Source organism: Strix aluco, chromosome 9 (assembly GCF_031877795.1).
Source record: "Strix aluco isolate bStrAlu1 chromosome 9, bStrAlu1.hap1, whole genome shotgun sequence".
NCBI classification, from domain to species: Eukaryota; Metazoa; Chordata; class Aves; order Strigiformes; family Strigidae; genus Strix; species Strix aluco.
This window is the reverse complement of record NC_133939.1, coordinates 3191261-3217672: the sequence shown is the minus strand read 5'-3', so window position 1 is coordinate 3217672 and position 26412 is coordinate 3191261. Positions and strand designations below refer to the sequence as shown.

Below are 26412 nucleotides of genomic sequence, written 5' to 3'. Positions count from 1 at the left end.
CAGGAGTTACATATAATCCCCAAAATTGATCCCGAGTAGAGCAGAGCAGCTCATGTCTACACTGCTCAGGTTTCTGGAGCAGACTGGGCTACTCTTGCTGCTTCAAAATCATCTCGTCGTGATAACCTTTCAGCTGTTCCCAAGCTGGGCAAAGTACTAAAGTCCATCCATAGGTGCTGCTGCTGCTGCAGTAAGGTGGACTTGCTGTTTGGACTGCCACCGTTCACATTAGCCATGTCTGTACTAATCGAGATCGACCTTTTGGTGTTAATATTTTCAGGCTTTTTTTCAACAGGTAATAGACAAAGGACAAAATGAAAAAACAAAGGCGAAAGTTCCTGGAATTCCTGATTTCAAGTGCATTTGAATATTGTTAAATAAATCCACCAACATAGTTTCTTCCAGGATTGATGGAATGAAAGTCACCTGATATAAATGATATGTTTTTATCAGTATTTTTCTGTTCCTGATCAGCTGTCGTATCAAATTAGCAAATTACATGCTAATGGAATTTGTACACACTGGGCACAGTACAAATGCAATAGCTCTTGTAAAACATGTTGAAAAATGAAAGGTTTTTATCCTGTGCTGTTCAAAGCTGCTGAGCAATAACGATGAACCATCTCTGATCAGCTTCGAATGACTAACAGATATCATATGTAATTTCAGTAAAGGAAAAAATCCACTCCCATGAGTAATATAAGATGAGGAAAAAACGATTATTTTGACAAATAGATCTTTATGATGTAAAAGGCAAATAGTGATGTTCACTTGGGGGTTGCTAATTCTTTGGCATTTGCTTACTGAATTGCAGCCTATGAAAAAATCCGCACTTCTGGAAGTTATGAAAAGATGGGTTTTTTCAGCACACTCTGATTCCAACATGTCTGCAGCTGCAGAGCCAACCTGACGGCTTCCCGCTCCCCCTCCGCCTCCTCCTGCCCCTGCACCGCCCTGCACCGCATGCCAACACGCTTACTAGAGCGCACAGAAACCGCATTAGGGAGCGAGCCAGCTCAAAAATAATTAGTGAACTGGTGTTACACAGCTATGGTGCCAAGGGTGATGGTCCAGTTTCTCCAACAGCTTTTCAGTGGCAGCATGGGTGTGAGCTCCACCACCATCTTACTGCACCCCTTCTTCCTGGCTGTGTGCTACCCAGAACTGTGCCAGACCAAGCACTTGTGCAGCTCTTCGCTGGAAGGGGATCGGAGAACCGATCCTGCTAAGAATAACCTTTTTTTCCCTGAGCGCCAGCTCATCTTGCTGCTGAAAGAGCAGATGGAAACGAGCACGGAGAGGACAGTCACTCCTTGAACCCGAGTCATGTCTGAGCATGCTCTGAAACTAGAGGGCATGACTTGAGGGGTCTCTTCTGAGGAATGAGTTGAACCTGAAGATGATGTAGCATGTGTGAGACTCTGCTAGTTTAACTGCACAAGTGTTTTTTATAAAAATCTTACAGGAACGTGGCTGTGGAGAACATGGTCAGGAGTCCCACAAATGCATATTCACATCATAGACATGCAAGCTGGAAATGGCCCAAGCAAACCAGAAAGCATCTCTTAAATCCAATTGCGCTCCCTGTGAAAAGGGGGAGGAAGGGCTGCATCTCTGGGTGCCTCTGGGAGCGGGGAGATAATCTCCTTGGGATCATCTCACACATCTGCGTCACTGTTGCAGAGGCCAAGAACAGTGGGCTCAGACGTTTGCAGAAAGGTAGGTTTGCTGCAGCAGCTCTTGGCTGACTGAACTTAAATGTGAATAGAAAGGATCAGAGCCGTCCCTTTTCCGTTGCACCCCGTTCTGCATTTTCAGGAGCATTGGGGGTGCCCGCCACCACTGGGACAGGGGAGCAGCGAGAGGCCGATGTATCCCCAGTGGTGTCTCCTCAGTCCTGCTGGTGAACGGGAAGAGCTCAAGGAGGGGTGGGCAGACCCTGCGGGTCAATGCGTGGTTCTGCAGCGAGTGCTGTGGGCACAGATTTGGCTTCCACAGTCACAGGACCCTCTCTGAGGGTCGAGGACTGCCTAGCTTTATAAATACAGACCAAGGGCTGGAAAACAAATGGCCGTTAAACTTTCTGCCACAAAAGCGAACTAAAGGAGATTCCCTGTAGAGCTCAGGTGCTTTCACTCAAAACTCTCTGCCGCACATTTTGGGTGAGTGTTTTGGTTTCTAAACACAGCCCAGAACTTCAATGTCATGCTCCTGAATATTAGCCAGCTTTGAGAGCTCATGTCAGATGTCTCTCCCTGCCCCTTCAGTACAAGATGCTCCTTCTGTCACAAGCAGCATGTAGGGAAAACTGATTTTTCTTGAGTTCTCAGGGATTCAATAAACATGGTGGTGCTTTCTGTGACTACATCCTTCCACCCTTGCCTATGACTTTGTACAGTGCAGTGTATCACTAACTGTGCTATAACACCAGCAAAGCATTGGGATGAAACCATTGAAAAGTGGCATTAAAAAAAGCTGCAGTACGTTTAAATCAGCAAAAGCTGCGAAAATACTGTTCACCTTCCTCTTTGGTTGATAAGTTCATCTTTGTGTTCTGGGGCTGGGAGGGAGAAGGAAAGCAGCCAAGCAGCCTCCAGCTTGTCTCTTCTCATGAGTCTCAAAGCTAATAGAAACAGAGCTGGAGTCCCCCTGAGCGTTTCAGGAGTCATCACCTGGAAATCTGCATTGCCGGAGCTGCTCGCCACACAGCAGAGCTTGCTGACGTTTAAAGCTGTCAGTCAAATTGCTGTCTTCACTTTGCAGATTGCTGCCAGCCTGCTGTCTGGCGTTTTCAGTTTTACTGCTCGAGCACGTTGCTCTTAAATCTGTGTGGCAAATGGTGCTGGGAATAATCTCAGGAGCAAAAAAATCCACAGATAAAAGAGGTACTGAGCTGTTCAGCGCTCTGCCTCGCTGCTCGTTTAACAGCCCAAATGCAGGCGTGTGCGGAGCATTATCCCAACTCTCACTGTACAGAAAATGAATTTAAAGGAAGAAAACTAATTGCTGCTGGTGTGTCAGATGGTTATGGGAGCAGTCGTGGAGTGGGAATGCATCCTTCAGTGTGTGGGGTAACCCTTGCACCGGGATGATGAGTGCTGTCTCCAGACTTCAACCCTCGCGCAGTGCCGTGGGGTTTCAAGAGCGTTGAGTAAGTCGGTATTTTGCTTAAATTGACGGGGTGTATTTTAAATCATGGCAGCCCAGTCCATCTGGGTGTCCTTGTTTAATACCTGCACAGCCAGAGCCACGGTGACCCTTTGGGGATGATGGTGCTTCACTCGTGCTGCTTCTTTTGCCGGGGTGAAAGAAAACAAATGTGACAACAGACAGTGACAGCCGGATTGCCTGTGATGGAGAAAAAGGTGTTTGCGTCGCTCCTCACAGACGCAGTGGTACGTGTTTTACGAAGGAACTATTCAAGGACTGAGCGAAAATGACTGTTCAGTGATGCTACGCTGCCCTCACGCGGGTGTTTTAGAAATATCCCCCTCTTCAACCTGCACTAAACTAATGCTTTGAAACTCTTGGGCACCTCCTCCAAGAAAGCCCTTTGCAATCACAGTGATTTATTATTTTTTTTTTTAAACCGCTTCCACGGCCCGCGCGGCCTGTGGAGGATGAGGTCGGGGGAAAAGCGGAGACCCTGGTCTTGGCCGCAGCCTCGCCCGGCCGGGCGGGCAGGACCATCTCTACCCGGCACTGGCGCTGCTTCCGATGGGGTCACTCGCCAGGCTGTGACCGCCCCCGGGACAGAGCAGCTGCCGAGCCCGGGGCGGGGGGGGACCGACCACCGACAACCGCCCGCCAAAAGCCCCGGCCGGCACGGCGGGGGCGGGGCCTCCCCTCAGGGCCGGGGGCGGGGCCTTCCCCTCCCGGGCGGCGGAAGGGGGCTGCGTCACTTCCTCTGCGGAGAGCGCTGGCGCCGGGGACAGTCGGGTCGGGTCGGCGCGGCGGTGGCGGGGAGCGGTGCGGCGGGACGATGAGCGACAGCGGGGAGCAGAACTACGGCGAGCGGGTAATACACGGAGTCTGAGTGCGCTACCCGGCCGGGCCCCCTCCCCGTCCTCCTCTCCGGGCGGCGCGGTCGCCCCCGTGTCCCTGTCCCGCGGCCTGGGCGGAGCGGGTGGCGGAGCCGCCGCGGGAGGGGCCGCCGTGGCGCGGCGGGTGAGCAGGCCCCGGCGGACGCGCGGGAGGCCCGGCAGGGCTGGGGCTTGGCGGGGGAAGATGGCGGCTGGCCCGGCCGGGGAGGCGGTGGGGGCGCGCGGCGGGGACGCTCTAGCTGCCCGCCCGCCGGCGCGCTCCATGGTGAGTCTGCTCGGCGCCATCTTGGGCTGGTGACCGGGCGCGCCGGAGAGGGACAAAATGGCCGAGGGTGGCGGGGCTGCGTGTCCCGGGCCCTGCCGCTGCGCCCCCGCCGGCCTGTCTCTCCCCGGCGGGGCTGCCTTATCCTTGTCCCGAGCGTGGCGGGGCGCGGGTTGTGGCGGGGCCGGGCGGCCGCTGCCCGCTCCCACCGCGGCGCCGGCGGGCGGGTGGGGGCCGGCCGGCCCTGCTCCCCCGGTCCGCCCGCTGCAGCGCGGGAGGCGCGCGGCCCTTCAGGCCCCTCCGAACTCGCAGCCGGGCTGCGGCGGTCTCGGCTGGTACCGTGGTGCCTCGTCCTCCATCCCTCAGCCCTGCTCGGTAACCTCTGGGTAGGGAAGGAAAATCCCGAGCCGGTAGTAGTCTGAGCCTTTGTTATACTCTCTCCAAAGCTGCATTGCAATTCACTTCTGGTGAATTACTTTCTAAATTGAGCTCCGATTCGCTATTCCTCGCGCTTGCTTGTAACATATTAACTCTACTTCTTGATGTAGTAGCAGCATTGCATCCAGGTGGCTTGGTCTCAATTTAATTTAAATGTGACTGCAATAGTCGAAGGGTTAAACCTCAGACTGAACGCTCGCGGTGCTAGGGCAATATCTTTGTTTTGTGAAACTTGCAGTAGATGTTCTCTTAAACTGCATAGTTACTACAAGATGTTCCTGTGTGGATGGAATTTTACTAATATCGCAGTAGATGACTTGCTAAGCTTCACGTTTGTAATGTACATCTGCAATACAGTTTACCTATAGTTGGCTTTTCTTTAGTGAACCAGTCTTGTTTTCCTTTAAGGTCTTTTTAATTTTTAATGCACGGGTTAATACTGTGTTTGGGGATTTTTTTCAGCATAAGTCTGTAAGTTTTTAACTTAATGCAGTATCAGAGGCAGTTCTCGAGGTAATAGTTTAAATTTTAAACCTTCACTGGAGTCGGCAAAATTACAGGGAATCTAATAATTCTGAGCACAAAATTGCAGTGTCCTTCTTTGAATATGGCTTTTTCTTATTCATGTTCACTAGAATAAGCTTTAATAGTGTGTTTCTACTTCAAGGTAGGTTAGGTTAGAAAAATTTGGTCTCCAGGAAGCTAAAAATGCTAGATGGAAGTGAATGGCTGAAAGGGATTAAAGAATAAACTTGTAGTACCCCCGTTGTTACCTTTTCATTGAGGTCTTCATGTCACTCTTACAGCTAATATATTTTTAGTGAGGGAGTATTACTTCTGACTTGCTCAAGCTGGATTTCTGTGTGTTAGTCTTTGAAAAAGTTGATTTAATTGCTATTGTGCAAGTCAGACTGAAAAACAGTTTAAGACCGCAGCCTAACTTTAGTTAAAGTTTGCCGGGATAACCTGCATTGTATTTTCAATCAGAATGAGTGGAAATGTTTAAACCTTTATAGCACAATCTTTTTGAAACATAATTGTGCAGGGTACGATAGGGCAGCAATTACTGTCCCACCTGCTTTTCTATTTTATCTTTTCTATACTTTTATTAAAAAAAAAAAAAAGAAATCATGTGCAGGCAGTCTTCACCAAGGCTTGAAATGAGCTATGCCTGAACTTATGTGAATCGTAAATAGGTAAGTTGTATGCAATGTACATGTTTGTAAATCTGAAAGATAAAACCAGAGTTGCAAGCCTGCTATTTCAGACTAGATCAGGGAGTGGCTTTTCTAATGCTATTGCCAGTGTTATTTATGACATTTTTGCTTACTTAAGGCTTATATTTTACGGAGTCAATGGCTTTCTACTTTTTCAAGCTGGAAGTGCTAAAGTCTCTGCAGAGTAGAAACAGTGTTTGGATAAATAATCTAGGATATGACTTTACAACTGTCTGTTAAGCTGTTCCAAGTCCATGCTGCCAACAAGAATTGTGCTCCTGAAAATGTGTTCCTGCTTTTTCCCTTGTACTAGTGTTTGTATAGTCAGTCAGATCTGGGAATTAAATCAGCTGAAATTTTTTTTTTTTTTCTGATTCCATTTCCAGCTGTATTGGTTTTGCAGGCTTGACTTGATTGTGTAGCCACGGGTCCTTATGTCATCATTGGGGATGAAGAAGAAATACCAGGTGCTTTCGCAAGTAATGGGACTTGCTATTTCAGCAGCCACACAAACTTAAGCTGGTTTATGTCACAGTTTAAAAAGAAAAAAAAAAATCCCCAGTCAGTTCTCTTTTACAGTTTGCACTCCCTAGTGGGATTAAACTCTGGAAACTTTTTTTAACTGAAGAGACTATAAATTATTAAATGTTACCAATACTTCAAATAGTGGAATATACTTCAGGTGCTGTCAGTATGCTGCACTTGCTACATTTTCCCAAGTCACTTTTGTTTTCATTCACTGAAATTGTACTCACTGAAGTGTATGTGATTCAGGCATGGAAGGGTTGGAAAGAAGACTAGTTAAAAGAAAAAACACTGAGTGTCATCCTGTGAATTAGTTAATAGTGATAACTTGCTGTGGGTCTGATCAGAAACTATTTAATATAGTAGTCAGGTTATTTTTTTATCAGAGTAACTGTTAGAATGGTATAAATGCTCAATTTGTAGTTCTTCTTACAAGGTACTTCACACGTATATTTTTCAAAAATGCAGATTTTATTACTAAGTTGTGGAAGAAGGTCTAAGGAAGCAGTTTGAGAAGGTTAGAAACAATCTGATAGCTTGACACCACCAAAAGGATAGGTCATTCTCTGTGTTCCTCCTTCATCAGCTGGCACTTGATCTGACTTCTTGGTAGGCTGATTCAGTACCCTAAACTGTCAAAAGATAGTTTGCTTTTTGCTCATGGATTAGTTTCCTGCCAGCTTGGTGCCCTGAATGGGCCCACAGGGTCAGCGAGTGGCAGAGGTGGTGGGAGGAAGCTGGGCTTCTGTGCTCATGGTCTGTTAGTTTGTTTTTTCAAAGCACGTTTTTGTCTTTTTTTTGGTGGAGTTTGGAAACTGTTGTGGAAAGGAGTTGTTCTGCTTTCCCTCTGAGTGGACTACCGCCCCCAGCAGTGATCGTGTGCTTCAGGCGAAAGAGGGAAAAGCTGTTATTTTCCTGTTGGCTCAGTTGCTAAATTCAGCAGTAGAGAGGTTGAAGGAATGTGAAGTTAGCACGATTACACCTCGAAGAAAGCTGAATGCAGGTTTGATAATGTGTAATGTGAGGCTGCACCCTTCTTTAGGAAGATAAGTGGAAATACATAGGTTTATAGATATTTAGGATTTAAAAAATGCTAATAATTTTATTTGCCTGTATCTGAAGTAACTTAAGTAACTGAAACTGTAACTTGTGTTCCTGTGAGGAAAGGCTGGATCTCAGAAGTGCAAAGAGCACATGGTCCTCACTTACAGACCTTACAGCCACTTCTGTCCATGGAAACCTTTTTTTGTCTACTGCCCCCCAAATAATCCTGCTGTTGTAACATTCCTTGAACGACTAGATGACCGTAACACATATTTATGAGTGTGCTTAGGGGTGTTAAAAATATCATCCCTACAGTATTACACATTGTTCTTAATATGGTTAAAGTATGGAAAGAATAATTTGGAAACCACAAGCCTGGACTTCAGGGCTTCCACCTGAATTCCAGTAATGCCTGATGAAGGGGAAGAACTGTTGGTAAGGATCAAGACATTTGGTGGCTTTAAAAATCCACACTTCAGAGTCAAGTTAGAAAAAAAGGGGTTATTTAATAGTGAACACCAGTCTTGATCTGCTTACTGGCAGTGTTTGAATATAGGTAGGATAAAGAAGGTTGTTTCTTCTCTTTTCTTCCACATGTCATGACAGGAGCCTACTTTGGCATTTTAAAGAAAATTCAGAGGAAAAAAAAGCAAAAAGTAGAAAAAGAAAATGTATTAAGAACAACAAAATAGTTGTATAGTAGAAACTCCAGTTGAAGCGAGTTGTGTGAGTGGCTCGTGTGAACCCTCAGTGTGTGTTGGTATAATGGGGCATTATCTAAGTTTGGAGTGCTGCAGGCTCCTGGTGCTTGAAATTTTGGGCAGGGAGAATTTCCTGGGAGTTCAGGGTGCAGAGGGTAACAACTTTGAAATTTTAGGGGTTATTACCAGTCTTAGTAACATCTAGAGCAGGTGAGATGCAGTGAATTCCTTTGAGGCTGGAAGTAATAAAGAAGTGGCATAATCCTGTGAAGTGTGGTAGAGTGAAGATAAAGGATGATCTGGAAACAAAATGTGGATGTTTAAAAACTGGAAAATGTTTTAAAGTCCAAAGGAGCTGGATGAAAATAAGCCAGCTATTTAATTTTCTGATTTAGATATACAGTTGTCCTACAGTTTTTTCTTCCTAAGTTTCTTCTCAGATCCTAGGTGTCCAGTTTCCACATCAATCTTAACATAATATAGCAAAGATCATAAAAAACAAAAAAAAAACCTCAAATAGATGAAGACTTCAGTCATTTGCTTATGCTAATAGCAATTCTCTACTGATTTCCTCAAAGCTTATTGACTTCTGAAAACCCTAAAAAGGGCATGGGGCATGTTTATGTACAGGATCCTCCCTGCTGTTTCCATCCCATCCTGCATTTCTTGTGTCCTGAAAAGTATTAGACCACCTGTATTTGGACATGGCTCCTGTCTAACCTGAATCTGTCAAGAGAGTTATGTTTTGTGAACGGAAGTATTTTTCAAATGAAGAACAACCTTAGTTTTGATTTCTTTTTTTTTAGCCCTTCTTCAGTCTTGCTTTGTCTAACTCTTTTTAAGAGTTGAAGACTTCTTATGGATAAATGAAAACATTAACTCAAAACTCATCTCCATGGATTATTTTCTTTTGAAGGTGGTAATGAGTAGGTTAAATTTGTTATTTGTAACTTAAATTAGTTCACAATAACTTTGCAGGGTTAGTATATGAGGTGGCTATGGTTTATAACACCTCCTTAAACATTTTGACAGAGAAGAATATGGCCTTGACCAACTTTGCATAATTTCTGTTGCTCTTGAAAATCTGCTTTATCCTTCAAGTTGTCTCCCCCCCCCGCCCCCGTACTGTATTGTAGGCAATTGTAAATAGCTAATCTTTGTTTTAAGTTGTAGGGAGGTGGTTTAAGCACGGTTAAATTTTGGGTTAGCGAGTGAATTTCTGAATGCTTAGTAAGGAGGAATGCCTCTTGAGTGCTCAGGTTTAAGAGATAACTACAAAAATAAAACTTTTTTTGGGAAATATCTGGTACTTTGTTGTTAGTGAGCATTCTTGATCAGAATTGACACAGAATTTAGAATTGTTTGGTTTTAGTTAAAAATAGAATTCTACTGCTGAATTTTAAATTTTCTCTAACATCTTGAAATAAAGAATACCATCTAGTGTGTTCAAACCAAGTGTTTAAGACATGACTGAAGTTAAGCATCATACTGATTAAAAAGATACGTATATATAAATGTTGAAAATGCTAATTAGGTTATATCATTACCAAATAAGATTACAAGTAGATAATAGAGTAGATGGGGTATTGTTCCAGATCAGTGTTTGAGTGTGTTTCACAAAATAGCATTTTTGGTTGGTGAAAAAATTATTATTTACTTGGAAGCGTGAAGGCTGCATATGTAATCACACTTGTGCAGGCAGAGTAGGTGTGAGTGCGCTCATAAACCTTCGAACTAGGCCTTTAAACTGCGAGACTGTCCCAAAAAATAACATAATTGTAAGTCATTGAAAGACCAACCGTGGTGTGCTTTCGGCTTTCCAAAAGCACATCAGTTAGTTGTCTCTGGCCGCAGCAGGGACCTTACTTAAGTCACTTCTTGTTGATTTTGTCTAAGCATGTGGCTGACAGTGCAAAGTATTTTGAGTTTCCTAATGCTGAATTCATTAGTAGATATTCAGTTGATCCACTGTGCATTTGCTATTAAATATAGGCATAAATAGCGAATTCAGTTACTTAGTACTAAGTTAAACTGAATTGACTGAATCTGTTTATAAAATAGTAAGGCATTTGGTAGATTCAATTCTTGAACTGCATATATAGTAAAAGTCCACAAAACATTTTTTTTCTAGTTTCAGTTTTGGCACTAGATTTTATCCTGGAGTTTTTAAATATTCTTCATCCTGTTCTTTTTCTATTAAGGTTAATGTTGAAGAAGGAAAATGCGGAAGTCGCCATTTGACAAGTTTTATAAATGAGAATTATTTGAAGCTCAGGAATAAGTGAAGCTGAAATTTGAAAAAAAAGAAAGTGAATGCATGCTAATTATCAGACCAGAAGTCCCACTTGTAGAATATTGAGCAATTTGTGTGAAGTGGGGAAGATGAAAGAAGTCAGAATTTGAAACGGAAGAATGAAGAAAAGGAATAAAAATGAAGTTAAGATAAGAAGTAATCTGGAATCTGAAAGCACTACGCTAAGTAATTACTAGTCTGTTTATGTGTCCCTGTATATTTTGCTAAACATGCATGCATTATCTGTTTAATAGCAAAAGTATATGCAGGGTAAAGAAGTGTCTACCAGGGAAAAAAAAAAAAAAAAAGTTCTTAAAAATCTAGGCAGTTCTAATGCCAACTGCCCGGACACATAGATATGAATTTTTACCATTTATTTCACTGGAGCTTGTTTACAGACCTTAGGTAAACGAGAAATTGTGTACAAATTAGGCTTTCAATATCTGCGTGCAGGAATCCCGTTCTGCTTCCAGAAGCGGAAGTGCTCATGGGTCTGGCAAGTCGGGGAGGCACACCCCTGCAAGATCTCGATCTAAGGAGGATTCCAGGCGTTCCAGGTCAAAATCTAGATCCAGGTCTGAATCCAGGTGAGTTTACTTCTTTTACCTCTTCCTCCTCTTCACAAGTCAGATGATTATGTCAAAGGTGAACTGAAACCCAGTTTCGCCCAATTCTGTTTCCACAGATAACTGGTGATCTTGTGGACACGGAATACAAAGGGGGGGGGGGGGTGTGGTTTCAGGATTTGAAAAGCTAAACTATCGAGTTAAATATTTCTGCAGCTTTTCCTAATAGGTAGTCTGCTACATAGGCTTGTATCTCTGCTGACACCTCGGTTTGGAGGTGGCCTGCCTTTTAAGTTGTAGAATAATAGTTAGCTTCTGAGGATGAAGCATTAAGAACTCTAGATCTTAGTTTTTCTGTGCATTAAAAAGAAATAGGTGCATCAGCAAATTTTCCACGTTAGGTCACCTTAATGTATTATGTGTTCTCACTGTAAGCAGTGATGTTTCTGGAGGACTTAATGGTACCTTCCATGAAAAAGAAGCAGCAGAGATAAATGTGAATTTCAACAGACACCTGTCTGACCTTTTAAATGTATATTAATTTCGCTTGAAAATTAACAGCCTGGAAAGATTTAAAGATTAGACAGCTTTCCAAGTGCTCAAAAAAAGTTGTGGAGAAAGTAGCTTGCTCACTGTATTTGTTACATGACGACATGAACGCTGTGAAAATGCCTTTTGCAGTGTTGCCTATTCTTACACACATCTGCTAAACGAGCTGTGTGCAGTGACAGAATTCCCCTTGAAACTGTTAGCAGACATAACTGAGACAAAATACTCTGATAGTCTAGAAATAAGGCTATAAATGTCACTGCTAGCCACTTTACGTTGGCTTTACCAGGTGTGTCGTGTACGAGGTACGTATTTAACGAATGGAGAGGCAACAAAACCTGTAAATGGGTGAATGACATTATTTTCTTAAGATAGATAATGGAGTGCTGACTACAGAAATTAACGTGTTGATAGTTTTACTCATTCGTAAGCATTCAGGTTAAAAAAACTGGGGTTTCCAGTTGAGCTGTTCACAATATACTTTTTATGTGTATAAGCAATGAATTAGGCTTCCCAAAGCCTGGGGGTCAGGCTGGAGGAAGGATGGCAACACTGGAAGATATTGTGCTATTAGCAATCACCCGTGATGGAAAACACTGTCAAATATGTGTATAGATCTCTTTGCAAGATAAAGTGATAAGTTTAAAAGGCTTTTGTGAGAAGGAACATACTTAGGAAATTTTGACAACAGAGGAATGGGCTTGGGTTTTTTGTGTACTTCAGGCAGTCACAAGTGTCAAATCGTGCACTTGGCAATCCCTGTAGTGCAGGAACAAATATGTCAAATTAAATTAATAAATACTTGGTAGAGTAATAGCACTTTAAAGAGTATGAAATTGGAGTGACCTCTGGAATTGCTAGTAGTGAGAGATTGATAGGACAGCTCAGGAAGGGTCCAGTCCAAAATACTGCTCAAGGCAGAGTCAGCTCTGGGCTCAGACCAAGTTCGCAAGGCTTTATCCAGTTGGGTTTTGAAAACCTCAGAGGAGACTGCAAAACACCTTTGGGGAACCTTTAAATTTTAAAATAACAAGCAAGTTGTGACCCAGCCCAACATGTCCTTCTGCACCTTAATCCATAACCTCTAGGGATTCCATACTCTTTAAAAAACCACTGGATTTCTCACTTGCAGAATAACCATAATACTGTGTAAGAATGCAATCACAAATTGTGTAAAATGCTGGACGAAGCAAATACAAGATCTAGAATTTGTGACACCCAGCAAATTATCTTACAAGAAATCACCCTTTAAATAATACCCTGGCAACTGACTTTGTACTTTTTGATGAACCAAAGTAGAAGCTTATGACTACCATGGCTTCCTGAGCATTTAACAGCTGTCTTGAAAATGCCCATGGCTGGAAATATATTGCAGAGTTAGAGTGCATTCATTAGCAGGTTTGGGCAGAATTGTGTCAAGACACGTATTTAGAACCAACGTACTTGCATCACTTTCAGTGCTGTCACACACTTGGATGTGATTACGAGCAGGTCATCTAACTCTGGCTCTCACCAGAGAAATAACCTTGTGAGAACTTTTGTATTTCTTGGTAGTTTCTGTTGCAAGTGTATTTTTGAGTTACCAGCTTTATAAATTAAACTTTGATTTGGGAACAAATCTGTGTCCTGGTGTATTTATCATTTGGGGTGTGGATATACTTGATTTAAAAATCTGCTTTTATTGAAGTTTTTTCATCAGTAGCATAGCAAACTTGTAATCTTTGGCCGATTCTGAAGTCTAAACAATTCTTAACAAAGAAGCGGGATTTTCAGCTGTGGTGGCTTTGCAGCAAAGGAGAATAATGGCAGTATGACATTTAAGGCAGCAATATAAGCAGTGCCTGTTTAAAATAAGCCTTTTTCTCTCACATAATGGATTGCCTGGTTTAGAAATGTCCACCTCTGTTCAGTGTAACGGGAGCATTCTGTTACCTGGAACCATCAGTTCTGTTTGCCTTCAGTTTTTTTCTACGTTAGAGGTTGAAATGTGGCTGTGCATACGTGTTGAACTTCTTTTTTTATTATTATTTCTGTCTGTCTTTACTGTCTTCCCTGCCTCAGGGAAGTTCTCTCTTTTTTTCCTTTACTTTTTGCTGCCAAAAATAATTTATTCTTCCTGAATACATAATTAGAAGTATTGTAGTGGGACATGCTGACGTCATTTCTTCTGGACACATATACACGTTTCAAGTTTAGGAAGACAGAACTTAGCTGGCTCGCTTCTGAGGAGGTTGAAGGCATTTTTTGAAGGAGGCGTGTAACGTACAGAGTGTATATCGTGCGGTTTGGCTGTCTGGTGACACTTACCTAGTGAGAAATCCTGACTGTGGAAGAAGCTGTTAAATGCTCAGGAGTAAAAACGGGTTCAGGTTAAGAGCTTCATTCATGCCAGCGTAGTGGTGGTGTTACTGTGAAACATGGTTGTGCAATGATGGTTAGCTTATGGTCTCAGTCAGTACTTAACTGCCTTGGCTTTCACAAATGAGAGGAGGGACATTTAAGACACAAGAGTCTGAAGATTAACAATTTATGACTAAGAGCCTTTGAATATTAAACTGTTTATTGCACTTCTCAGCCTTGCAGCGATTTTCTTTGTAGTTGTGTGGAATGCAGATTAATCAGCAGGCCAAGCTCAGGTGTAATATTCCAGTTTAACTGCCTGCTCATCCTTTCGGCTAAAGTGGTGTTGGGAGGGCTGAGGGTTTAGTAGAAGGAATTGAACTGTTTCAGAACCTCATCTCCCCAGACTGAGTGCTGTCAGAAAACATTTCTGGGACTGTTCTGAGGAGGCCTGGGCTGAAATTAGTGAGCAGTTGCACCTTTGCCTAAATACACTTGAAGTGTGAACATATAGACGTTCATGAACAGCTAATGTTAAATAACTGTTGAAATACCAGGAAGTAAATAAGCCTACTACAGCTTAATTTCTTCAGTTGTGTTAAACTCTGTTTCAGGGGCATTTGCCAGACTTCTGTGCTTGCAGTTATGCACAGTGTAAAAAGTGTATTTACTTTTCAGTGTAGCAAAAGTGTGCACCTCTGCAATCGTGTGTGCTTTATGTTAAGTCATATTCTGTTTCCTTTTTCTGTTAAGTCTTTAAAAGAAAGCCACCCCAGCTATTTTTACTTAAATGCTACTGTGAATATTCTAAGCATATACTGTGTTAAACCAAGATAGCCTGCTTAGAAAAAGTTAAAAGCTATTGGGAGAAGGTTAAAACCTAACTGAAATGGAAGTTTAGGTTCCTGTTCTGCAGTAGAAATGCTCTGAGAGCATCTGCAGTAATCTACTTGTAAAGATTTAGGACATGGTCCTTGAGAGTAGTGACTAAATCGATTATAGCTGAATCTTATAGCTGAATCATGTGGTACTGCAGGTTTTTAGAAAATGGTTATTTGGGCTTTTTGTTTGTGTATACCTGACGTATTTTTTAAGGATTAAAAAAAACCAAACAAACCCAACACTACCTTTTTCTTTTTTTTTTTTTTTTCCCCCAGATCTAGATCAAGGAGGAGTTCCCGTAGACACTACACAAGATCCCGCTCTCGTTCCCGCTCTCATAGGAGATCCAGAAGTAGATCTTACAGTCGGGATTATCGGCGACGACACAGTCACAGCCATTCACCCATGTCTACTCGCAGACGTCATATTGGAAACAGGGTATGTTGTAGAAGTAGTTGACATACATCCTGAAATCACTGAGTTAATTGGGGTTTTCCAGAAAAACATTCTGCTTCTGGCTCAGGTCTATTTGAAAGATACTGTTGAGGTTAAGTATCATTTGGCTTTTGATAAGCCATGGATCTCCATAACTTTGCTTAGATTGGGGAAGGGGGGTGTCTTGTTTGTCTGGTTTTTTAGCAGATGCATTTAGAAGTGCTACCAGTGTAGGCTGTTGTCACTATACCTGCTGTAATAAATGAGTGAATGTATGCAGTGAAGGATGGGGGTAGAATTAGGAGGCAGAAACATTTGTGTTTTTCTTGATTAGAGAGCCTGGAAAACTAAAATGCTTCATTAAAAGCTGGTTTGATGGTGTCTTTATTAAATGAGCGTGCAAATCAGCTTGCTTTTAGCTGCTTTACAGGCTCAGGTGGCGGAGTGTGGTGTGGTTCGTGCTGAAGCAGCGGGAGAAAAAAGTGATAACTGATGCAAATGAAGATGTGATCCAGGCTTGTGTGTGTATCTCTCCACATTCAACAGTCATTAGCTAGCCTTTGGAGGGAAAACTTCTAAAACACAGTACCTATTGTGTGCTATAACTGTAGTTTAGTTTGTACAGCACCCTGAGAAACACAAAGTATTTTTGTGAAAGGAGGCTTGTGTATCTGTAGGTTTGATAGTAATAGTGTTTGTTAGCAAATTAACCCAACCTGAATCTCAGCAGTATCTTCTGTTTTTGTTTTGTCTTGAAGCTCTGACAGTCACAGCTTGTAAAACACCTTGTACTGCAAATACAAGCTATTTTGTTCTAATACTGATCTATCTGTCCCTTCCTTTAGGCAAATCCTGACCCAAATTGTTGTCTTGGCGTGTTTGGATTGAGTCTGTACACCACAGAAAGAGATCTGAGAGAAGTTTTCTCCAAGTATGGTCCAATTGCTGATGTTTCCATTGTGTATGATCAGCAGTCTCGGCGTTCAAGAGGATTTGCATTTGTGTACTTCGAAAATGTTGAGGATGCTAAGGAAGTAAGTTGGGGTACAAAATGTGTAGCATGTTTGCTGTGTTCTCAGCTGCTAGGATGTGTGTTCTGTAACAGGATATAGCCTGGGGAAACTCAGGGCCTAAAAAATACTTGGCACCTCATAATAAATGTCAGTTCAGAAGATACCTACTGTGTACCAGAAGAGAAAGCAGAGAGGCATGAATACTGGTCCCTGTGCAGGCTGAGCTGTTGTGTAATTCACAAAAGAAAACTTCAGGGGCTAGTCATAGTGCAAACTATGCCAACAAGGAAAAGAAGATAGAAACACAGGCTCTCTTAATTATGAGATGAGAGTTCCTTCCTAACTCCACATGTGATCTTATATTTAAAAATGGGCATGTTCAGAGCAGACCAGAGGGTCATTTCAGAGCTCTCTGTAGGAGCGCTAGCATGCATTCTGCTGACTTCTAGTGCTTTGGCCTGAAAGGGGCGGCGGGGGGGAATCTTTTCTGAAAATAAAAGGCCAGGCAAATGTGCAGTGGCTTCCTGGTGCCTGAAGATGTCCATGGGAAACCCCAAGGGATTCAGTCAGTTGCAGCTGTGTCAATACCATAAAACAAATTAAGAGACTTGTGCTTACAGGTGCTGCAGAATGAACAGGGAATTCTGTACTCGCCAGGTATAGAATTCTACACTCAGGCCAGCTGAGTGTATGGGCTATAACTACGCTTATATTCTGCATAAATTCCACTACTTAAAGGCTCTAGTGTCTTCTTTCCCAAATCTGGCGTGAAGGGCTTCCGTGTTAGGTTGGAGCTTTAGATGTAGGTCCTGCTACTTGGCAGAAAAAACTTAATGGTTTGGGGTTTTTTTACTTCAGACTTACTTATGACTTGGATATTACAATGGTAAGTTATGGTAGGTTTTGAGGATGTATTCAAGGAAAAAAAATCTTCAACATAACAGTGCTCTTCTAAATGCTTTGCTTCATGTTGTGTGTTGGAGTAGTTACATCCCCCTACATGAGCATATTCAAGTATTCCTATTAATCATGTTAGAAACAGAGGTGCTGAAACAATTGTTAAATTATGTTCCTTTCAGGCTTTATTATGCAATATATCACATTCTAAGTGGTTACTGAAGCTTATATCCAGCTGGCCTCAAATGTCTTACGGTTTTATGTTTGGTGTTACATGTAGAGCATAAGTGAAACCTGAACACGCATCCTAACTGAGCCATTTTAGGACTTCTCTTCATACTTGAAGCAGTGGTAATAAAGTTCATACCTACAGCTAATTGTATTTTATCACTCTGCTTAGGCAAAGGAACGTGCCAATGGGATGGAGCTGGATGGAAGAAGGATCCGGGTAGACTTCTCCATAACAAAAAGACCTCACACACCTACCCCTGGAATCTATATGGGAAGACCCACTTAGTAAGTTGCCTGTGTGGGTTTTTTCCAGTATGGGATAGGATTAATTGTCTTGTGTGTTGTTAAAAACTGTTCTGTATCACCTCTAAGAGACCTGATTCTGCCTGTTTTTCCTAATTTATCAGGCTTTTGTGTTAGTGTGCTGTTCTGAAAGCTGTTTCCTTGCTTGTGACTTGTGTGCTGTACAGTGTGTGCATGTTTTGGTACTGGAAACTAAAACACAAAAATCGCTGTTGATGCCCAATTATGTTTTTTTTAAAAAAGTCTCCTTAAGAGCTCTGCTAACACTGATGTGGTTATCTGGCAAAGCTTCTGAGAACTAATAAACTCAGCTGATAAGAGGCTCTTCAGAATTAAAAAAAAGACTGTTACATGTGGATAGCCATCAGTAGTAATGCATGTCTTGTCAGCTCATTAGATAGGAGGGGTTAATTTATGTGGCACTTGTCGATGACTGATCTGGGGTCAGCCTGGATTACAAAGTGAGCAGAAACCTGTGTTCCTTAGTTATGCAGCCCAGACATGAATAATCTAAACATTTCGGTAAGTCTACAGTAAGATTTTTTTTTGACAGTTTCGAAATAAGTTGTTGTCCTATGTACCTTCAAATATTAATGTCTTCTGCAAGCTCAAGTTTTCAAGAGTGAATTGACAAATACTAACTGAGCAGCTGTGTGATGCAGTTTGCCCTATACACAGAGTACACCTTTGACTTAAAGTTGCCAAGAATGTAAATCGTTTTCCCGAGTCATTTCCCAGTTTTGTCCCAAGACTTTCAGCTTGTGGTACTGGTGGTTATGTAGCTGCTGATGTTGTGTTGAGACTGCAGGCTATTTTTAATTGGAAAGTTCTTTTAAAAGAAGCTTTCTAAGAGTTAAAAGTGAATGAAGAGTTGTCACAGAATGGAATTCCTCATGTGCCTGTGATACCAGAAGGTTTAGAGGTTTCAGGCCAAGGAGGAAAGTAGCTGTATTAAAGTTCAAGCATTTTAAAAAGCAATTATTTTAAGTAGTTCTGTTCCCATCTGCACTGATGGGAAAGTAGAGTGCTCACAATCATTTCAACTGTGAGGACACACGGTAATAATACAGCCCAGTTAAAATGGTATATACTTAACTGACTGCCTACTGGAAAGCACTGCAAACAAAATGTTTTATATTTTATTAAATGTAATTCTCTTTCACTGCTTGTAGTGGCAGCTCACGACGACGAGATTACTACGACAGAGGGTATGATAGAGGGTATGATGATCGTGACTATTACAGCAGATCATACAGGTGAGGCAATGTTTGTAATACTCAACTGCTTTTTAAACTGTGCTTTCTTGTCGACATTTCTACATATATAAGTGTTAAGCAGTTCATCCTATGTATGTATGCCAAAGTATTTTTGCACTCACTGACATTCTGGAATCTTACTACGAAATCTTGACCAAAATGACTGCTCAGTACAAATCAAATTGATCAGAGTGAGAAATACTTTGTGATATTTAACCTGTGGCATGAGTTAGTCCATAATGTTTTTTTTTAATCTGCATTAAGTTTTGAAAAAAAGTATGTTCTCTATGCTCTTATTTTAAAAGAATATTTTGTTGATTCATCAGTTAGCATTGAAATGGTGGGAATAGAGGTGCAGAACTAATAATAGAGTTGGCATTATAGCTCTGGCTTACATTTTGAGCGTAGTGTAGTAGACAAAAAGTGGGAAATTTCAGTGTCACCAGTATTCCCTACTAATAATTATGGCACCTCAAATGTTGCCAAAAAATGAGGAATCAAGGAGTGGAACATTACCTGTTCTGTATTGGATATTTGCATAGAAAAGCATTTTTAACATACTCTGTCAGGTTGGATGTGTGTGTTCTTACTTGAAGGACTCACACCTCCTATTTCTGTCTGTCTTCAGTCTAAAATTCTGTGTTTGACAGCATAGTAGTTAGCCGAAAGAGGTGAATATTCAGGTGACCATGTATGTTGTCAGTGGGCTAGTAAAGTTGATATAAAATTTGTTGAAAATGTCATTGGCATGTATTTGGTTTTGGTGACGATCAAGTTTGTCACCTTTTTCCATTAAGACTGCCAACAAGACTTGTTCCCTGTGAAATCCTCACAATTTACAAACACTGTTAGTTGGACACAAAGATAAGAGTTTGGGTTTTTTCTGTCTGCAATTACCAAAGGTTCCTGTAGTTGCAGAATTCTAGTAGTAGTACTTCCTGAGTGGTTTGCAAAGCTTGATTGCATCAGCAATGGGTCGATTTATGATTGTTCCCTGATGGCAGCAATGTATTCCTGGAAATACATGAATTCAAATTGCATTATTGCATTATAGCTCAAAGAGGAAGGAAATAATAAATTCTGTGATCTTAGCTTTCAGTATACTCTTCTGTTGCTTTCTAGGTGTAGAAGAAAGTCCCATCTTTATACTTACGTTGATAACTGTATGGTCATTGTCAGGGAGCGAGGGCAGCTGTCTCCTCCTTCCCCTCCTACTTCTTTCAGCCCCTTTTTCTCCTTCCCAGACTGTTGTCATTGCTTCCAGTCTGTTTCTCCCCTCCCTGCCTTGCTGTTGTAACTTAAATCAGGTGCCTTGCTTCTACAGTGCTTTAGTGCTGCTGGGCACAGGAGGGGAGCAAGGTGCCGAACACAGGAGCCACAAACATTCTGCTCTCGTTTCTGGGAAGCAATCATTAGGGTACTTCTGCCTCTAACAGTCCATTTTCTTGAAACATCAGTGGTTTGAACATTTTGGAGAACTAAAATCTGAGCTTGATACTGGGCCTACAAGAGCCAGGATGTGTTGGGTTTCTCCTGGCCAGCACCTGTGTGTAGGCTTTCATATGTGGTAGATGGCTCTTGGAGTAAACTTCAGTTTGTTTCAGAGCACAAGGTACAAAAATTTGCTTGTGATAGTTCACATAGCCTCGTCTCAATGTACTAAAAGTAATTAACTGAAATCTAGCAGATAAATTAACTGAAGCAGCTCACTAAAGTGTTGGGGAACAGATGACTTGCAACATAGCCTGCTAGCCTGTTAAGTGGTGCTTCTAGTTTGCTTTCTTTTTTTTTTTTTTGTATGGGGATCTGATGTAAACCTATCAAAATGACAGAGGCACCTAAGGACCAGCAAAACACGTGGGGGGTTATGTAGTTTTTGGTAAGAGTTTTACACCATTGGTCTTTCTTCTTGTGCTTCTTCACAATACAAATTTCCTTACCCTTTCATAAAGGGTCAGTCAGGGTGTACTGGTTGTCCTTGAAATCTGTTGTTTGTTGCTTGTGTGTTCTTAAAATGTAACTTATTCCTTGTTTGGATTATGGCATGACCCTAAGTCTTTAGTGCTTAAGTGTTACCTTTTTAATTCCTGATAGTGAACAGTAGCTCAGATGTTTGTAAAACATTATCAGAAGTTGTAATTACGTCAGTTCTGGGTGTGTGCTAGTGAGAATAGTTGCAGACTGTGATAGTGACTGAACGTAAAGAAGAGTACACGCATTAGATGAAGAACAGCAGACTAGTAAGAAGTGATGTGAGAAGGTGGACTGCTTCAGTTAGTGTATAGTCTGAGTGTAGTGTATCAGAATTCATGGCCATGCTTCAGCCCAGCTCTTTTGAGGCAGTCATGTACTGGGCAATGTTCTGTCCTTCCTACATGTTTTCCCATCCTGCATCTGTTCTGAGCTAGGGCTTTGGGGTGGAAATACTCAGAATATTGACAATTCCAGCAACTGGGATTTCCATTTCCTATCTTACAAAAAAAAAGCGGAGGAGGACCCAACCAAAAACCCCCCCACCCCAACGTTTTAAAGCTTACTGTGGAACCTTTATGATGTCTTCGTAGTAGGTATTGAAAGAGTGAAAATAAGCTACAAATGGTTTGTGTGTGGCTACTTTAAAAATATCATGGTCTGCCCAGGTTAGATACCTACTTTCTCATTCCGTGGGTCTTGGTTGTTTGAGGGAGAGAGAATAGTGTTATGTTGTGAGTGTGTCTTTGAGGGAGGGAAAGTTAGAATTGTTAAAGATGCAGTAGAGCATTGCATACTAGTACTCCACCCTAGAAAATCAATTGGTAACAATTATTTTGCCTTCCTTGCCCTCTGTGCAGTGAAGCCTTAAGGGAAATAAAATTTCCAATGGGAAATGTCATGTTAAAACTTTAATATTCTTCTCATCGCAGTGGGATGCTTAATCTTGTCTGGAAAAGTATCTGTAAACTGAAGAATAACCTTTAAAAACACAATGTGTACACTGGCTATCTACCAGATGGAGAAGACTTTTTCTGAAAAAACAAAAGACACCTGCTGATACAAAGTGTGGTGTTTTGGGGGTTCTTTGTCCTTCATATGATTTACAGCCTTTTTTGAGCTGCTGTGAGACATCTGAGGCAGTGCCTGTACCATAATCCAGACTTGATTTAGTCTCCTCCTGGTAATGATTTATTGTATCTAAATCTGTGGAGGTACCAGCCCAACCACTTTATATTTTTAAGTACTACAATGTATTGTTTCAGTTCTAGGCAGCTTCTATATAAGGAGAAGTTGCACCACAGTTCTTAAATGTCCTTGTTTAAACATGATTTTGAAGTGTTAAAATGTAAGGGTGTGGGTTTTTTTCCCCTGCTTACACCTTGGAAACAACTTTTTCCTCAGAACAGTGAAGTGATCCTGCTTCTTTAAAAAAAAATTTAAAAATTGCTTACCTCGAGTGGGTAAGCATCTGAGAACAGAAATGGTCTTAGAAGCAAAGGCTGTGTACCAATCTTAAATTGCTGCTCATTGCAGAGTATGACCCTGTAAAATACAGTATTGGTCAGCTGGGACATGAGTCCTCTTTAACTGCTCCTTGACAGAATTTAGCCAACTCATTCCAGGAATATATAAAAATGAACGTAATGAAGTAATTCAGCATTATCCAGTGTAGGAAGTAATGTGTTCTTGTCTTCACATCATTTTCTTGATGCTTTTTGCTTATACAATGAACTTTTTGTTTATTTTTAAAATTTTCAAAAGTTATTCTGCTTTTGTATTCACAGAGGAGGTGGCGGTGGCGGAGGAGGAGGGTGGAGAGCTGTTCAAGACAGGGATCAGTTTTACAGGTACGATAGGAAAGCTTTCAGTGTCTGGTCATCAGTGGAAATACTCTTACACATGGTATTTTTTGAATATTCTATGAATCAAGTATAGGTTATCTTTAAACACTTTAACAGAAACTGGGTGGGTGCTGGGCACTTGCAGATCTTCAGTGAGCAGTGCAATTCATTTCAGGGGTTCCCTCATTGCTGTGTAAAGGGGTGAGGTTAGCGTAGGGACAAGTTAGCACAGCGTTGTGCAGGAAAAACTTGTGTTTTATGCCAAGAAGTTGATGTCCTGAATGTTTGGGGATTTTTATTTTTTTTAATTGGGAGATTAGTAGTACTAGGCAAGGAAACTCAAAAATTGGGCGTGCCTGGATTGGAGGGGTTTGGGGGTGGGGTTAGTTGTAGCAGTGATTGCTAATCAAATCAACTCTTTGTTTCAGAACAAATAATTTAGATTAAAAGTTAAAGTGTGATTTGGCTTAGACTGTTTGTTTGGGATGCTTGTGGCTTGAAACACCAAAACCACCAAAAATCACATGTAGTCAAACTGTGAATGCAAGAGAGCTTGTATTTCCTCTATTAGTCCAAATTAATACTACTAAAAATAAAATGAAGAAAATGCAAATATTTGCTTTGTTACCCAGTAAAAATGTTATTCAGCTATTTACGTGCTCGTTAGCATTCCCAAGTACATGCCTGCTAGCAGGACCGGGTTAGAAGTCTCCACATAAAGCTGCTGCCGCTCACCTGCCGCAGGCTTTAACGCGGGGATTGTTTCTGTTGCCCTGTTTCACAGGAGGAGGTCACCATCCCCGTATTACAGCCGAGGGGGCTACAGATCTCGATCCAGATCTCGATCCTATTCACCGCGTAAGTAGCCTTAGAGCTCACGTGGCAAAAGCAAACTTCCCCTTTATCTGAACTCCTTTGGCGCTTTTGTGTCCATAAAGACTATTTGACTTCAGTGTGGTTATTTTTTTTTTTGAACCACGGTTCCCTTTAATGTTTCATTGAGCAACTGACAACCTTGAAGGCAGAGTAAATATTTAGTTTGCAAAAAAAAATAAACTAGATAATACCACTTGTTAAAAAGTCTGAGGTACTGTTTCTTTCTCTGAAACTCTGTTAAAACAGGAGTTTGTAGTATGTTGACAGTTTGGTTACCTCTAGGACAGCAAGGCCAAATTGCCAAGCCTTTCATGCTTTAACACTGAGATTAATTTCCCAATGTAACGTGTTAAAGAGGAGATTAACTGCATCCGAGGTCCAAACAGTGCTTTTTTTTTTTTTTCTGAATTGCTTATTTGCATGGAAGATAAAGCTGCATTCTGATGGCAGAAATTTAATAAAACACAACAGCATTCCTAGCATGCTCCCTTTGTAACAGATACAGAGTGAATGAATAGGTTGTGTTGTCATGTTTATCCTTTGTGTCCGAATGACAACAACTGTAACTGCTTTTACTGATAGGTAGGGAAACCCAGAACAGTTACAGTGTGAGTTCTTGTGCGCTGAAACACGAGCCCTGGGCATGTGACAGGAGTTGGGGGGGTTTCTGTACAAAGGAACTTACTGGCAGAACTCTCCAATTTGATGCAGATTTGAGGGGTGGCAGTGAATTTAGACAAAACTCTTAAAAATCTGTCAATCCTTGGAAGTGTAATAGTGTATATGCTCTGTTTTTTCTTTCAGGTCGCTATTAAAGCATGACATGTAGAGGAATTTCTAGCTACAGCCTTTGAGTTGAAATTGCAAGTTTGTGGACAATATTTTTTATTGTCTCTTCTGTTTAAACAAGTGAACAGTGCCTAGTGAATAGGTGACTTTTACACCTTTGAAGACTACTTCTGTGATGTTAAATGCTGTTTCATTCTGCATATTTGTGTAGTTTGGTGCTTTGTTTCCAGTTGTGTTTTGAAAGGAGTATGTTTTGCATGTATTTTTTTAGTCTCAATTTTGACTCCTGAAAGGTTTCTATTGTAAAGACAAACTGTTCAGTTAGTTTTTTCTACGGATTCCAAGGTATTCTGAAGATCAAAACCTGTGTAAAATGCTTTCAAAAAGTGAAAAATAAAATAAAAAGAAGTTTGTTTTTTCTTTTCCTACTTACTTTTGCAAAGTGTAAGTTATGGGTTGAAAAGAGACTACAACACTTAAACGCTGTGTGTTCTGGAGTAATATTTAAAGCCCAGAAGTAAAATTCACCCTAATTTTGTGTTGCTGGGTAGCTGTTCTCTAAATGTAATACCTTCAGGTGTGCAAACCCAGCATGTGAAGAAGTCCATGCGCAAAATTGTACAGCAGCAGGAGCGAGAAACATCATTCATTGGCACTGTACACACGGAGCGAGACTGGTAATAAACTCCTGGTAATGCTGCTGAGCTTTGAGGGGGGTGAGCTGTTAGCAGACTGTCACCTGTAACCCGGAGAGGGCTTCAGTGGGAGTAGAAAACCATACACTTAGAGAAGGCAAGGAAATAACATTTAGACTACTTTGATTTTTTTCTTATTTATTCACTGATGATTGTCCTTGTAAAGAGTACATCTTTACCCGCATATGCGGCTAAAATGCAATATAAATCTCAAATGATCTTTTCCTAACAGCATAGTCCCACTTTGCCTACTCGGATTCATGAACTTATACACTCACAGGAAATTTCTTTGGTTTGAAAGTACTTTTGTGAGGCTAGAACTTCCCTCAGCCTCGTATCGTAGCTCCAGCGGTGACCACGCATGGAGGACCTAGAAAACAAGAGCGGCGCGGTGCTGGGCTACATCTGCCTCTTGGCTTTTGAAATCCCTCTACTCTTATTTCCTGTATGGCAATTTCCACACTTTTTTCAGGGACTAAGAGCAGTTACAGCACCCTGTAGACCTGCAGCCTCCTGATCTTTATTTGATGACTTTCCCCTGTCGCTGTATGGGAGTGGAACAGACAGCTGCTCCCTGTGCATTTCTGCGCCGCTTCTGATCCGCTGTGGTTTTTGGATTGAGTTAAATCTTTGTATGGAAGTTTCCAGTGACTTGACTCTTTAACTTGAGTAATTTCTGATTCTGTTTCCCACTCTTTCAGGGTGGTAGGAAGGTCCAGGCTGGCACGCAGTGTTCCACAGGCTGAGGAACGGTGGATAACATGGCGTTGATTTCTTTCTGAGCTTTTTCTGGTTTGATTCTCTTAAGTACTGCTGAGCCTCGGGCTCTCATACAGCAACACCAAGAGCTTGCACCGGAGGATGGACCATCGGGAGCCTGCCCCTGTAGTCTTCCTGTGTTAGAGTTTAAAACATGGCTGTGTGAACTGCTGTGCTGGCACTTGGCCAGAAAGGAGTGCCACCGAAGTCATCGCAGGCTGGGATTTAAGGGGTGAGCCTGTTTTACCCCCAAATTTTTATTCAGGGGGAGCTACTGTAATAGTCAGCCTAACAAAAAAAACCGAGAGGTAATCCCAGTGACTGTGTATTCTGAGCTACATCCCCTTTCTTTTGGGAGCAGCCGGTTGTTGGCTGTCCCATGGAGGCTAAATTGCACATTAAGTGCTTCTAAAGTCCATTTCTCATTTTTCAAATTGGCGCTGAATCATTCGCTTTGGGTTTCAGCTATGAAGTTATCTATTG

The 26412-nt window shown here is 41.8% G+C and overlaps 1 protein-coding gene across 3 annotated transcripts; it reads left to right on the top strand.

Moving 5' to 3' along the window:
* The first annotated feature begins 3922 nt into the window (after positions 1 to 3922).
* TRA2B (transformer 2 beta homolog) lies at positions 3923 to 24903 on the top strand. 3 transcript variants are annotated; one of them, XM_074833437.1, is made up of 9 exons: positions 3923 to 4018; positions 10977 to 11110; positions 15136 to 15298; positions 16141 to 16329; positions 17606 to 17721; positions 18912 to 18995; positions 22754 to 22816; positions 23595 to 23668; positions 24491 to 24903. In XM_074833437.1, the coding sequence occupies exons 1-9, from the start codon at positions 3983 to 3985 to the stop codon at positions 24499 to 24501; spliced, it is 870 nt and encodes a 289-aa protein (XP_074689538.1). In that variant the 5' UTR covers positions 3923 to 3982; the 3' UTR covers positions 24502 to 24903. The 3 variants fall into 3 exon arrangements, with proteins under 3 accessions (XP_074689538.1, XP_074689539.1, XP_074689540.1); XM_074833438.1 differs by lacking the exon at positions 24491 to 24903 and having other exon boundaries at positions 23595 to 23676; XM_074833439.1 differs by lacking the exons at positions 22754 to 22816; positions 23595 to 23668; positions 24491 to 24903 and adding an exon at positions 21899 to 22683.
* Positions 24904 to 26412: the final 1509 nt, after the last annotated feature.

What these genes read in the sequence shown, in the direction of transcription:
- TRA2B (XM_074833437.1), top strand. Translation starts at nt 3,983, where the DNA reads ATGAGCGACAGCGGGGAGCAGAACTACGGCGAGCGG. An exon ending in TATTACAGCAGATCATACAG is followed by an intron (nt 18,996 to 22,753) that starts GTGAGGCAATGT and finishes TTGTATTCACAG; the next exon opens with AGGAGGTGGCGGTGGCGGAG. An exon ending in GACAGGGATCAGTTTTACAG is followed by an intron (nt 22,817 to 23,594) that starts GTACGATAGGAA and finishes CCTGTTTCACAG; the next exon opens with GAGGAGGTCACCATCCCCGT.